Here is a 14,762-nt window from a genome sequence, read left to right as displayed (position 1 = left end):
TAGAGCTTCCTTCCATGAGGATGGGACCTGTCCGTTTAGGTAAACTAGGTTGTATAGTTTAAGTAAAGTTTGGAGTAGTTTGGTAGGTAAGTGCTTGATTATTTGGTAAGAGGTGAGGTCTAGGCCAGGGGCTGTTCCTTTTTTTCTATTGTTTAGTACGTGATTTAGTTCTTCTATGGTATAAGGTTGATTTATTTCTAGGTTGTCTTGTCTGATTTCTTTGGAGAATTTTATTTCTTTATTTAGTTTATCTTGGAATTTCTTACTGAAGTTACTGTTGCTACTAACTTTAGAGAAGTGTTTGGCTAGGTTGTTGGCCTTTTGGTTGGGGTTAGTTGAGTTGTTTATATTGGGGCTTTTTTTGTGCCGTTTGATGCCTCGGATGGCGTGAATTTTGCGCCACACCTTCCTAGCGTCGGTGTGGTGGTTTAGCTCCTCACAGAATTTTTTCCAGTTTTTGGTTTTAGCAGTTTTAACTAGGTTTTGGACTTGGTGGTTTAGTTCATGAGCTGTTTTGAGATGAGAGGGGTCTCGTTTAGCTCTGTTGAAAGCTGATTTGCGTTTTAGTCTAGTTAGCTCTATTTCCTCATTCCACCAAGGGACAGTGGGTTTTCCTGGGTTGGATGATTTGAAGGGGATTGCGGATTTGGCTGCGTTGATTATGAAGTTAGTTAGGTTTTGACAGAATGTTTCGGGGTCTGTTGTTTCTAAATCGTTTAGATTAGCTTCGTTGCATAATTCTTGGAATTGGTCCCAGTTGGCGTTTTTGTACTGAAATTTAGGTTCCTGTTTAGGGGTTTGATTTGGTATTTTTATATTTCCTAGGGTTATATTTATGGGAAAGTGGTAGCTGCCTAGAGGTACTGGGTGGACGTCCCACATCAGACTTTGTGCTAAGTCTGGCGTACATATTGTTAAGTCGATAGCCGACATGGTGTGGTGGATTTTGTCGTATCTAGTTGGTTGGTTATTGTTTAATAGTATTAGGTCATTTTTTCGATCCACTCTGATATTAGTTGTCCATGGTTGTCTAGTTTATCTGCAATGCCCCAGGTAGGATGATGGGCATTGAAGTCTCCTAGGAAGATTGTTGATTTATTTCCTAATTGGTAAAGGATGTCTAGGTCTGTATCTTTAATTGGTTTTAGTGTTGAGTGATAGATGTTAATGATTTTTATTTTTTGGTTATTGATGGTGACTTGGATTCCATTAGCTTCTAGATTAGGAGTGTTTACTTTAACTTCCTCGTAGTTAATGATTGACACCTGTTATCACTGTAAATGTCTTGTCAAGGCTTGACTAACGATGACTCAACGCCAATTTAAAGAGGACATTACCACATGTTTATTGATAAACATTGAGAATAACCATAGACAGTATGGCGCCGCTTAATTTGACTGTCTGCCGCTTTCACACTGATTTGACAATATGCATAGGTAACACGCGTTACTGCCGCATGAGTTTGTTATTTTCTATGATGGGTAGTGATACGTGTGCGATTTATTTGCAATGAAACTTAGCCAATTCTCTATGACATCGGCATTTGTGCACGGGAACCACGGCGTGTATGTTTATTTCTCTCAAATCGTAAACGTAATTATTAATTACTACAGTCACCTACTACAATATTTTGGGTTATTTGTCATTTGGATATTTTCTTAATAAGTTAAGACAAATAATTGATATATGAATTATTTATAGTAATATGAATTCAGGCTCTTGAAATAGAGTTTATTAACATCATTCCTCTATTTGGCTGGCATTTTGAGTAGATTGTTCTGACTAAATCTAGTTCCACCATGCAAACTACATGTTTTCCTCTGAATTTATAATCAGTATCTCTTCAATTGTAATTATTCTACCTGCGTTTTATGTTATAAGAAAACCGAACAGTTATCATCATTCGATAGGACAAAGGCTTAACTATGCTTCTTACCCAAACTACCAAACTAAGTATTCAGATGTGTGACCATATCCCTACAAACACGCTAAAATCAAGCAATCCCATTTCACTTACATATTGTTTGAAACACATGCTAGTCAATCGCAAAATACTGATTCGCATTTTAGATTCAAGGTAAGCAATGCATTATATACTTACAACATATTTATCATGTTCAATTTAAGGATCCGAATACCAGATCGACGAGGAGGACAAGAGTGACACATCGTCGGAATTTGCCACCAATTACCAGGTATTAATTGAAATAGTGAATAGATTATTCACTGATTATCCGGGGAAGTTAACAATTTTTGATTTAAACAATATTTCATTCGGAAATAATATAACGATACAGAATAGGGAAAAGGTGAACCGAAAACTAAATATCTATACTAAGTCTAACATCTTTCCTCTTACAATAATGTACGCAGTAACTATATTCTAATATAAATGAATAACATTTTGTAAAAAGGAAATACAGTGAGACAGTTAAGTAATGTTGTAGCATTTATTTCGGTTTCTTCATGTCCCAGGAAACTATACGCTGATCTCTTGTAATAGAGTAACATGAATGTTTTATTAGTAGACTGAATGTGTGTCTGTATGAACTGAATTGTATCATCATAGTGTTGTTCCAAAAGGAATATCGCCAAGGTGAACGAGACAAAAATATTGAAAAAAATCATAGAGTAGGTTAGGAAAAAAAGTCATGGGAAAAAAATCATAAACAATAAAATCTGTATGCATATCAGTTTTATTCAAGTAACAACAAGTGATCTGAAGACTAAATAAATAAAGTCCTGTTCTGTTCTGAAGACGCCGTCATGATTAGTTGGCGCCAGCCTAGACTGTCCAATCAACGTGAATATACAAACCGTGATGTTACTTGAGCAGTTGATGGCACCTGTCAAACTCAAAGTGCCCCTGGTCCTCCACCCACCATGTGTAATACTTTAGCGCACTTGAACGTTTTATGTGCAGCTATATCACTGTTAGGCTGAGTGATGAGAGAATAAATTTGGTCGTTTTTGTTAACGATCGTTTTTATGTTCAACCTGGTAACCTTATAAGTGACTAACTGTTTTATCATGATGAAATGAAACATAAAAAAATAATCAGAGGGAATGACGGTCGCATTTTTCGCATACATGTCATGCTCGCATTAATTTCATGATTTACTCAAGATAGATTTGAGCAACGATCATGTTTGGGTAAGGGAGATAATTTTGTCTCCGCTTGCAATTGGTTTCAATCGGACGAGCAGCTCCGAGATCGCAGCTTGACTGTTCGGTACGGCCGAAACGCGGCATCCATGTTGTTCACGCTCCTAAGATCACGCGGCCTCATTGGCCTGACGAGACATAGCTCTACATGCCACTATCGCTTTGCTTCAGTTTCTGCCAGTCTATACCTTTCTTGAATCAATTAACGATTTCATTGTCAAAGTGGTCTGATTTCAGTAATGTTAATGAAATCGGTGTTGTAATATATTATAAACTTGAACATTGTGCACTATCTGTTATACATCTGTCAGTTATATATGTAATATTCATATTGTCAGGGATTGTTTTACTAAATGTGTTAACACTTATATCACCCGTTTACATCATCTGCTGCTAGTGTCGAAAACAAGTGTTTGACGAATTCAAGTTTTACCGCATAACCATATTGTGGAAACATTTTAATTTTGTATTTGGTCTCATCGTAGAGTCCAGTCAAGCGCAAGAACAAAATCTTGAGACAAAGGGAAGAAAATGGAAAAAAGAATAGATTAGGAAGCGGTCCAGTTGCCTCATCTACACCTATGACAAGAGTTTACGACTTTTCAGGTATTTCTTACCGAACTTTACAATAATGGTTCCTAATTAGTGGCCAGGTTGAACTGTTGAAATGTGTCTGTGATTGCAGAAAGTGTCTCTCATAACCTGTAATGGGTTGTTCATACATAATTGTTTTAAATAGATTTTATATTGTAAATATGAGGTGAGACTGTAATAAAATATCTGTCTGTAATTACGACAAGTAGGACTGACCGTTAGCTTTAGCAGTCCACGTGAAGCAAAAAAAGTATAACGTTTGTGACTCGCCTGCAGTCGCAGATGAATTTCTTTACCTTTTTAAATGTCCAGGGCTCAATCATCAAAGAAAAACATGAACTGTAAATTATTGTGCATGGCAAAATGTATATAAACTTTGCAAATGTATGCAGTCTAAAAACTATTATGTTCGAGCAATAAAGCACGTTCAAGATAACTGATTCATATATTTTCATCAACCCAAGCCCATTTCTTAAATTGTACTTTTCTATGCAGATGGAGAAGATGACGGTCAGGACTTACTGAGAAGAGCCTCAAGCTGTAGTATGTATTTTCATCAAACACAATTCTATGAGCAGGTTCATGAATTTTCTTGTCACATTCGTGTAGTTTAACATGTAATTTGCTTTCATTTCAATCAGAGATTATCGTAGGTATGCTTAGACACGCAGTTATTTTCAACATCTAAATGGATATTCATAAAGATAAATGAAATCCGTATCCATCGGCGATCAATGGTATGTAGTGCATCGATGTGTCTGCAATTTGCTTAGAAAATAGCACTCATACGGCATCTGATAAACAAATTAATGTTTCAGAGAAACAAGCTGCAATTCAAGCTGAGACTCCTCGTATGAGACAAGGTATGTCACACAACGTATGAAATGATTTTTCGCATTGTATGAATAATCATACATTTATATGATTTTGGCACATCTTTAGCTGCCACAAGATACGCGGAATGACACAGGAGGAACATCTCCATTATTGATAAGGATTGCTTAATCGACATTAAAATGCCCTAGCTAATGATATTCAAACACTCATTCGTCAACACCAATTACATTCGACCAGCAACAAGATCATTTAATGTAACTATCCTTTTTATGTTTGCCGCTGAGGCTTGTCTTATATTCCAGCGGGATTTCAAATGACTGCAACCTAGTGCTTATAACACTTCAGATTGCAGTTGATGGCAAAATTAGCTTACTCTTTTTAATAAGAATATCAAGGAGGGGTAGTTCTGTTTGGCTCGAATATATTTTGAATTTGATATTTGAGTGCATATTTTGGAGAAGGTTGCACTTGAATTTTTCCCAGAACGTAAAACGGTCATCCAGGTGCTATGTAAGTATTTAATGTTTCTCTTAATTACAGGAAAGTCAATCCCCTATGCGGAATTTCTCCAACTCATGAGGGTCATGGAAGGACGACTTCACAGGGCCATTACAGATTTGAAGGGCGAAGTCGGCGACCTTAAAAAGGAAATTGGAAACTTAAACAGCGAGGTTAGAGACCTCAAGAGCAAACTTACTGAAAAGAATACACAGGTAAGTGATGATAGTCAACACTGTATTCAGTTTAAAATGCATTCTCGATATGATTTATCGTGTTTCAAGGGGAAAATTATAGTTAAATATATATTTACGTGTCATTACAAGGAAACATTGATTTTAAAAATTGCATCCAGCCAGTGTTGGATCATGCGATATAACAGTAAGTGAACTAGTAGGGCATACCATGATACGTTTCACCGTCAATTTTCACTATATTTGTATTTCCAGGTTACCGCCCTAACTGCAAAAGTTACACGTTTGGACAACAGGGTCCAGGAACCAACACAAACTTCGACCAAATCCAGCAAAGTCAGTACAAACATAAGGGTAAGATCCCAGCAAAACATCAAAACGGCGGATATGTGGAAAACCGTGTTTAGCGACCGAGATTATACAGCTCGTTAAACGAGGGCAATCAACATAAACTATGTGTTGTTATTGGGAAGAAAAACACCATAACGATTGTTTTCCCGATGTACTCGGCACTAATAAGCGGATTAAGGTTCAATTCAGATACTTTCGGCTTGAAAGCATTCACTTTCTTTATCTAAAATAATATTTGGCATGGGGGAGATTGCACTAGTGTAATGATAAAACACCACTTTGTTTACAATCAAGTTGTAAACAATCAAGTTGTAAACCAACGCATGGACCTGTTACTGTTGTGGTACGGTATATTGTAGACATGGAGCATAGAGTGTTTTTGTATGTTGGATGAGTGTGTTTGGATGAGAAAGTGTTTGTATGCGTGAACGTTGTGTTTGTGTCCAGAATGGTAAATGCGTATGAGTTTCGTATGTACCCCGGTATGCAAGTATGAAAGTAATTATGTCTTGAGTGTATGTGTGTGAACGTTACGTAAATTTGTGCATGGAGGTATCTGAGTGAGGTAGGTATGTTGTGGTGTGTCCACAGAGGTGGATGTGGGATGCAACTGTATTTTATTGTAATTTTTTAATTTTTTTTAAATGGCCAGGTGTATCTATTTTAAATAGCTTGGGTTCAGCAATCGCATTAATTTCACGATTTACAGTAATCGATGCGTTTCTCATAAGACAATATCAAGTTTCGATAGATTTATCTCACAGATAAAATCACCAATATTGATTCTTTCTATTGTCTGTTAACTATATTTTATCAATTTTCTTCCTTAGGCAGCATTGAAGGCAGCGATCGACCATGCTGAAACTGAGAAAGGGTGGACTATGGAGCCTATGTTCACGTAAGTATCGTAGTGTGCAGTGATCATTTTGGAAAAGACGATATGTTCATTCTGTTACAATCATTTAAATAATTCGAAAATATCATTTTTACCATACTTGACAACCATTTGTTTGGAGTCGACTTACACCAGGAAAACGCTGTGGCATTGTAAGCACTATTTCTGTTGATATGTGTATCTTTGCGTCTGTGAGACCGAGTATGTAACCTATATAATTATTTATCTCTTTTTAAACCCCTATAGGTTTGTCGCTGATAAAAGTTAATCAAAACTATCAAAAGTCATATGTAATTTATCTTTGTTTCACTTATACTTTTATTACAGTACTTTTTATTCAGATGAATAGATAGGCTTGTTTTAAAATCTTATCGCATTTTTAGTGTTCATTTTACCTCCATAATCAATGAACGAGTCGCAAAGTTTTGTGTGCCTCAAGTTTTTCTGATAAAATTGGAGGTACATCCGAAAAAGACTGTTACGCAATTTTGGCAAAAATAATTTTTTAATACCACCACGATTACTTCTCTTCCATGAATCCCGTTTCAGTAGAAAATAGTCATAAATAAAGTCTTAGGAATCTTTGTAATGGGAAATTATATGAGACAGTCACATAAATATATATCTTTTTGTTATTTTTGTACCAGAAAACTGTACCACCAATATATCTCAAATCTAAACGAATATGTCTTAATTATGCAGTGAAATTATACCTAATAATCTTGCTTCTTTTAGTTACTTCAAAATAAGTTAATAAGTTCATGCTGAAGTCGTTAAAGAAGATTATATGTAATAGTTATTGGCATGTGTATATTTCTGGTCATATAATAAAAGTAAAACATTTGTTGCAGGTTGGAGTCCGCACAGAATCGACAAGTTGTCAAATACATCTGGGACTTTTCTAAGGTGATAGCTCCAAGCATGACAAAACAGGAATTTAAAGGTATTTTTATCATTTAAGTGTATTTCAAATGCATGTGTCCGTCATGTACATTTTTAAAACATTTCAATTCCATAAGTCAATGCAAAGGTACACATGCCTACTAGTGGAAAGATTTAAACCTTTTTTCAGTGTTTTGAAATGACTTATCTATGATGCGTAACATTCCCATTAGTCTGTCAGGAAAGAATTATATGCAGCATTCACAGGTAAACTAATGGTTAAAGACTTGCTGTACACTATTTGAAGATATGGAAAAAAGACCGGTATGTTGCAGTTCACATCCAAATAAGGAAAGAAACATTATGTTCCAGATGGTATGACCAGGATCATGTTAACGAAGAAAGAGAAGCTATCCCGAACACGTAACGGAAAAGAGAAAGAACACACGGACGCGTCCAGAAAGAATTCAAGGAAACTGACGGTAAGTTGAAAGATTTGTGTTGCTGGAGGGATTAAATACCCCCTTAGGATATAAAATTTGGATTATTGAAGATGAATTTTGAGTGAAGCTTAACTTGGGCAAAGTAAGGCCAATTGTTGGAAGTGTTTGAGGTGTGACTTTATATAGGCCTGTTGGCCATGGCCGCCGAGTTAAAAAAAAAGAGAAATTTAGAATGAGGTGAGTGGCGCCTTATTAATATATAATTAAAAGGTGCCCAGTGGAGTAAGGTTATAGGGAGAGGTGGAATTTGGAATACATATGTTTTTTGCAGAATTAACAGCAGGATAGATTAGAATAGATAATTTTATTAGGACAACCGGGGTGTATAAAAATTGGTAAATTGCCTGCTTTTAATATTTACCTATTTACCCTTATATAGTTTACACCCCGGGTAATTTTCTGTTGTTTATATTATGAGTGTATATATATACATAGTGCCCCAGGTAATTTTACAAGTATACACTACAATTCTAAGACGGAAAGGCCGTCATGTGTTGTCTAGACTGTCCAATCAACGTGAGTTAACAAACCGTGATCACTTGACTAGCATTGATTAGCTTGTCTATAATGCCCACCTTTGTAACATGTCAATATATTGCTTTGTCATTATATCATTGTAATTAGTGCTGAGAAAATGTTGTTATGAACAGTGGCACGACCATCACCCGACACCTGTATATATTCAATGTGTTACGTGACAGACTATTTCTATTATCCCCCAGTCTCTGTCTTGTTAGTTAACGCCAGAGTCGACACACGCGTAGCTCAGCTATTTTAGTCAGTCTTCTAATGACTGGGACAACACACACGACTTGTGTAACTTGTTTATAATTTCAATCACTGTTCAGAAAACAGTTGTGGAGGTGTAATAAACCACAGGCGCGAAAGAGATTTTTTTTTAACCTTTAATATGAAAGTATATATTTTACAAGAGCTTTTTGCCAGTCTAGCTACCACTCGCTCGTCTTCTACATAAGAGTAAAAGTGGGGCACATCTCTGCCGGTATTCTTCCATGTATTCGCATAACAGCTTCGAAATAATATTTTGGGCGTCCATTGATGCACATATGCATCGGAGAGTCAACTAGGACATTGGCAAATGAATTCATGTAAATGCAATATCATCATACAACGTGTTTAGAAAATAATAATAAGAAGAAGATTCCAAGCGATGCTCCCGAGTGCTTTGCCGGTACTGACGTCAGTGGTTAGGGCTTGTGGTTTTGCACATTAGTAGATAATAGAATCCAGTCAATATATATAATATCGTTTTTTAAGTCTTTCACAGTATTTTAACCTGTGAAATAAACTCATCATAATACTTATTAAGAGGTGTGTCGCTAATCACCTCGGGATATCTTTGATATTCCATGTATAACTTTGCTCTGACTTATTGAATTTCCTATTTACCTGGCTTGAATCAATTCATATACAGAAGAGTAAAACGACTGAACCTGCATACATTTTAAGCGGTCATTGATCAAAGGATATTATGAGGCGTACTACTTTTTGTTTGTCAACATCACGCCTCGAAACATTTTATAAAGTAAACCGTGACTGTTCTGTTGTTAAAATTAGGTATTACTGAAACGGATTTTTGAGCAGTTGTCAATATATGAAATAATAGGTCATGTGTATCCATTAATGCCCATCCGACGGATATGTTTCCATTACCAAGCCTAGTAAGGCAAGGTTGCCTGTTGTCCTCAATACTATTTTGTGTTGAGCAATACGATTTAGCAACAAAATTTAAAAAATCATTGGCTTGCTATTATATGCGTATGAATTTCTCTTTTGACAGCAGGGTTTTGCCCGGTCTCAGTAATATTGAATTGTATAAACGTTGTTAGGTAAGGTTTAAATCTTACCATTTCTTGGTAGTTATTATTGTCGTTGCAAGAAATTAATAGTTTCTTTTAAATGTTACTTGACGAATTTACATTGCACCCTCAATGTAAATGTGTTGTCAATATATTCAAATAGTTGAAATCATTTCCTAAATAACTAATGTTACACAAATAACACTTTCCGCCATAAAAAGGTACATAACGCCATCTTTCTACCTTTATAGAAACCCTGAGCGTCACCCAATGACCCTAATAAATCTGTCACCCGCGGCCGCATGTATATGCACATAGAAAATTGGTTAGAGGTAGATATGCCACAAATACAATTACAGAAACTCTCAGAATATGATAAATTAGGAAGCATTTGTTTTTAATGATTTAAAGAATGGTTTATCTCAAATAAAGAAGGCCAACAGACAATGCCTATATGAAGTTCCCTCCAGACAAATTCCTTCCACATAATTTACTATTGCATCTCAGAGGACTGTACCTTGGGTACTGAAACAGATAATGAACATTACCCTGATAAAAGTAACCACAACTAGAAGATAAATTATGAGGAGCAAATCTATCAAATTTGTAGCCATTTATTTCACTACGTTCTTATCTAAATGTACTATGTACTATCCAATTCTTTCCGTTACCAAATATTCTATATTGATGAGTTACATTACTATCGATCCGGACTTTCGTTGTCAAACATGTTAAATCGACACAAATTAGCCTCGAGCAGATCACCACTCAGCTGCCCAGCCATTCCACAGAGATTTTTCTTAAATTGTTCTGATAAACAAAACCAGAATATCGGAATCGTAACTGACATATCTCCCTTACTTGCGATATGTTCCAATGTTGTTAGAAATGTCGTGTCATTTTAAAACGTATATAAATCCAATCATACCTTCAGATCATTGTTGTAACATGTCTTTTGGTAGTATATTTATCTATACTACGAAATGTTTCATGTTTCATACTCTGTGGGGAGTGACTAATATTCACACCAAGTACCAGATAGATAGTTAGGAATGTAACGATGCGTATAACTATAGTTGCTGCAATTGCTTCTCTGAAATGAGAATAAAATGTTTCATGTTTGTTATTCCTGCATTAAAACGTCTTAAATAACTCCTGCTTGTACGCAGTGAGTTTTACTTTAGGAGTTCAACTGCAAATAATATGTACTATGAGTTGTAAGTTAATGTTACTGAAACTTGAAGATTATCTGTAGACTTCTTTTTATAGATTTAGATATATATTTCTTCCCATTTACAGAATTTCGATTTATAGTGACTCTAAACACAACATGCTCAGGACAAACTATTCTACTGAAGTAATGGGCACATTTCTGTTTTGTCTTCGTTTTATTTCGTGTTTAAGAAAGGTGGGTGTTATAAAGTGAACGGTTTTGCTTTCAGAAAAGCAGAAACCGTGTAACTGGCATTGAAAAATCCGAACTACCTCATCACACAAGGACCAAGTACATTCGAGTAATGAAAAAAACGCAGCTCATGTCGTCAGAAGAGAGTTCGGTCGACGAGGATGGCAACCGGGTCTTCAATGTGAGAAGGAGGGACTGGGAGAGTCATGAAATGAGGGCCGCTAAAAAAGTGGCCGACGAGACATTTAGTAAAACAACCAAGACAGCAGCGTCCATCGTACCACGGACGAGACGAATTACAGGTGTCTCGTCATTTGCACCACCTCCTGCCTGGTTGCAGAAAGAAGACAGCTGGGTCAGCTCAGCACTGACATACCATGGAGTAGTTTAGAATCATCATCATTCATATCCTCATCAGAACATGCTTACTTACTTACTAAAAGGGGTGTTTTTATAGGTTAGGAATTTTAGGGTTTATTGGCAGCTTGTTTTTTGTCCTTTTTTTTAAATGCGGCCAAGTAGGCCTGGTTTGATTAGATATATGCTTAGTGCTTCAAAGGTTTAAAGTCATGTAGGGGGTTCAGTACAGTCATGTGATTGTTGCAATTTAGTGAGGATTGGAGTGTTGTTTGGTCTGTGTTGCTGGTAATGTGTTCCATAAAGTATTGAATAGGGCGCTCTAAATGTAAATGTCACACGGGAATAATACGTGTTCGGGCGTTTCTTTTTAAGTTGCAGTGGGGGTATTTACCGGTTTGGTGGTTTTTTTAATTAGGTGTAGGTGAGAGCTTAACTTAGTGTGGCCTGTTTGTAGTTTGGTTATTACTCTGTCAATGTTTTTGGTTTTATGATGGATATGTTTTTTTGAGTGGCGTTTTAGTTTGCAATCATATTTCTGATTGTTATTTTGCCGCTATTTTCCTTTGAGATACTTTTAACTTCTTTTTTTTTATTTTGGTAGGTTGATGCTTGGGATGCTTACTTCTTCTAATGTTAGTGCTGATTTGGCTGCTTTGTCTACATGTTCGTTGCCAAACACCCCAACGTGGGCAGGGATCCAAACTATTTCTATGTCTTTACCTAGTTTACGTAGATTGTTGGCGCTTTTATCTGTTGTATTAGTTTGGGGCGTTTTTTGTGGTTTTGTTTTTATGGCCTGGAGCCCACTTAATGAGCCGGGATGCGCATGAATCACGGTCGTCAAAACGAATATATTTACCAATTATATGAAGTCAATTAGCCAGTTCAAGAGACAATACCCTGGTGTAATTACGTCGCATGCCTCTGGTTCACGGTTCGTCTGATCTCCCGTCATAAAACCACGATGTTTATTTACCTGGAGCCCCAGACAGCGCTGACTTCCCTGTGTGCAAGTACGTACATGGCAATAAATGGTTTGACAGTTGTTTGACGGAATCGCCCCTCCCCCCCCCCCCCCCCCCCCCCTCCTTCTACCTTTTATGGCATATTTCAAAATTCCAAACTTGACCTGTTTTGTATATATGTATATATTATTATGTTAATATGGACAATGGTAAAATTCATAATCACAGTTCAAGGGCTGTTCACAAATTATGTAAATCTGCTTCGTGATGAATGAAGCATGGTAATAAATGTATGCATCTGAGTCATTTGTTCTGTATTCTTTGATGAGAATGAGTTTTCTTATATTAATGATGATTACTCTCACAGAATATTTGATAAGAGGATAGGACTTTCAGTTGAGAATAGTTATGCAAAAGTATAGGCGGTCTGTGCACATGTGGTAAAACTGATATATCATTGACATGATAATCGGGACTTGGAAATCATAGTCTCTCATTATATGACATAAATACACGTCTATAAGGACGCCCGACTTGTTCACGAAGCGTAATTTCAGGTTATCTGAAATCTGTCGGTTTGGAATTATTTTATTTTTTGTTTGTAATAAGGATAACAAAAACATGTTTTGTATTCTATTGAAGCATTCATAAATAATTCAGTGTTCGTTTCCCGCGGTTAAAGAGTTTAAACTGATTGCAAACTGATTTTAAAATATATGGTTCTGTCTGTAGTACGTCCTGATGTCATAATATTATGTCGTAAACATGTTAAATAAAACAATTATTGATAACTTCCTGAATTCCAATTGTTCAATGAACAGAATTATTCACAGCTCTGGCCTGAGACAACAATCAATTAGATGTTACTAAAGATTGTCCATTCTATGATCTTAGGCACATGTCGGCGCACTTACATGTGAGCCGTCTAGACGACCGTCTGTTTTGTCATTAAATGGCAGCTGCCATCCAGCCGAATACTTAATCTTGAGACCTATTAGGGTCTTGTCGAGTCAAGTGCGGGTCTCTCTCCCACCTTAGGGACTGAGACTGTAAAAGCCCCTCGCTACACAGACAAGTAGTGAATGTTTGAGATAAATATATTGTTATATAGTTTAAACTCAATAAATAACTGTTGTTATTGTCCAAATTACTGATAAAACATATTTTAACTTTTTCCTTCTAACCATATTTCCAAACCATTCCAAACCATTCCAAGCCATTCCAAACATTTCCAATTTTGGAAATATGCTTGGAAATGTTGCCATTCCAATTTTGGATTTTTTGGAAAGATCGATCTTTCCAAGCTTTGGAAATGTTGGAATGAGCGATCTTTCCAAAGAAATCCAACGATCATTCCAAATTGGAATGGACGCTATTTGGTCTTGTGGTACCTGTGACTTTGCATTGAAGATTCAATGTACAACGACAACCTACAAAACATGCTTGTACAGTATGTAAATGGTATGAGAAATCACTTGAAAATTAGCAACACATCCAGTTACTTTTCAAACTTAAAAACACAAATCTTCCAAGTAACACAAAGAAACTAGAAGCCAGTTTCATCTGAGAGATGGATTAGGAGGAAAGGCTAAAGGAACAGAAAGTTTCATTTCATGGACAACCAATTCCACTTTTTCTAAATCATTACAGCTATCATGGAGAGAGACATTAAAAACTATTCAAGGTGACAGAATGGATAGAACTTAGAGGTCAGAAGAGAATAAGTATCTTGTGTGATGGACTCATCGCAGCCAAATGTCTTGGTTAAGTCTGGATGATAGCAGGGCTATTGATGAGTTCATCACAGCCAAACTTCCTGGTTAAGTCTGGATGATGGCAGCCATCTTGTGTAACGAGACATCCCAGTCAAGGAGGGATGACAACAGCCATCTTGAGTAACGAGCTCATCACAGTCAAGGAGGGAAGATGGCAGCCATCTTGTGTAATGAGACATCCCAGTCAAGGAGGGAAGATGGCAGCCATCTTGTGTAACGAGACAACTCAGTCAAGGAGGGATGACGGCAGCCATCTTGAGTAACAAGCTCATCCCAGTCAAGGAGGCATGACGACAGCCATCTTGTGTAACAAGACATCCCAGTCAAGGAGGGAAGATGGCAGCCATCTTGTATAACGAGACATCCCAGTCAAGGAGGGATGACAACAGCCATCTTGAGTAACGAGCTCATCACAGTCAAGGAGGGAAGATGGCAGCTATCTTGAGTAACGAGCTCATCCCAGTCAAGGAGGGATGACGGCAGCCATCTTGAGTAACGAGCTCATCCCAGTCAAGGAG

At 36.8% G+C, this 14,762-nt stretch overlaps 2 protein-coding genes across 3 annotated transcripts in view; one reads left to right on the top strand and one right to left on the bottom strand.

Moving 5' to 3' along the window:
• Positions 1-14,762, bottom strand: part of LOC124147889 (phosphatidylserine synthase 1-like) — a 141,512-nt gene that overhangs the window by 74,766 nt on the left and 51,984 nt on the right. The window lies entirely within an intron of this gene.
• On the top strand, positions 1,710-12,130 carry LOC124148265. Its single transcript, XM_048401500.1, has 10 exons — positions 1,710-2,195; positions 3,651-3,771; positions 4,255-4,302; positions 4,578-4,622; positions 5,137-5,309; positions 5,544-5,642; positions 6,470-6,537; positions 7,386-7,477; positions 7,789-7,898; positions 11,182-12,130. The coding sequence occupies exons 2-10, from the start codon at positions 3,747-3,749 to the stop codon at positions 11,533-11,535; spliced, it is 1,014 nt and encodes a 337-aa protein (XP_048257457.1). The 5' UTR covers positions 1,710-2,195; positions 3,651-3,746; the 3' UTR covers positions 11,536-12,130.

Source organism: Haliotis rufescens, unplaced genomic scaffold (genome assembly GCF_023055435.1).
Source record: "Haliotis rufescens isolate VD_foot unplaced genomic scaffold, xgHalRufe1.0.p SCAF_1, whole genome shotgun sequence".
Classification (NCBI taxonomy): domain Eukaryota; kingdom Metazoa; phylum Mollusca; class Gastropoda; order Lepetellida; family Haliotidae; genus Haliotis; species Haliotis rufescens.
This window is presented reverse-complemented; position numbering and strand designations above follow the sequence as displayed.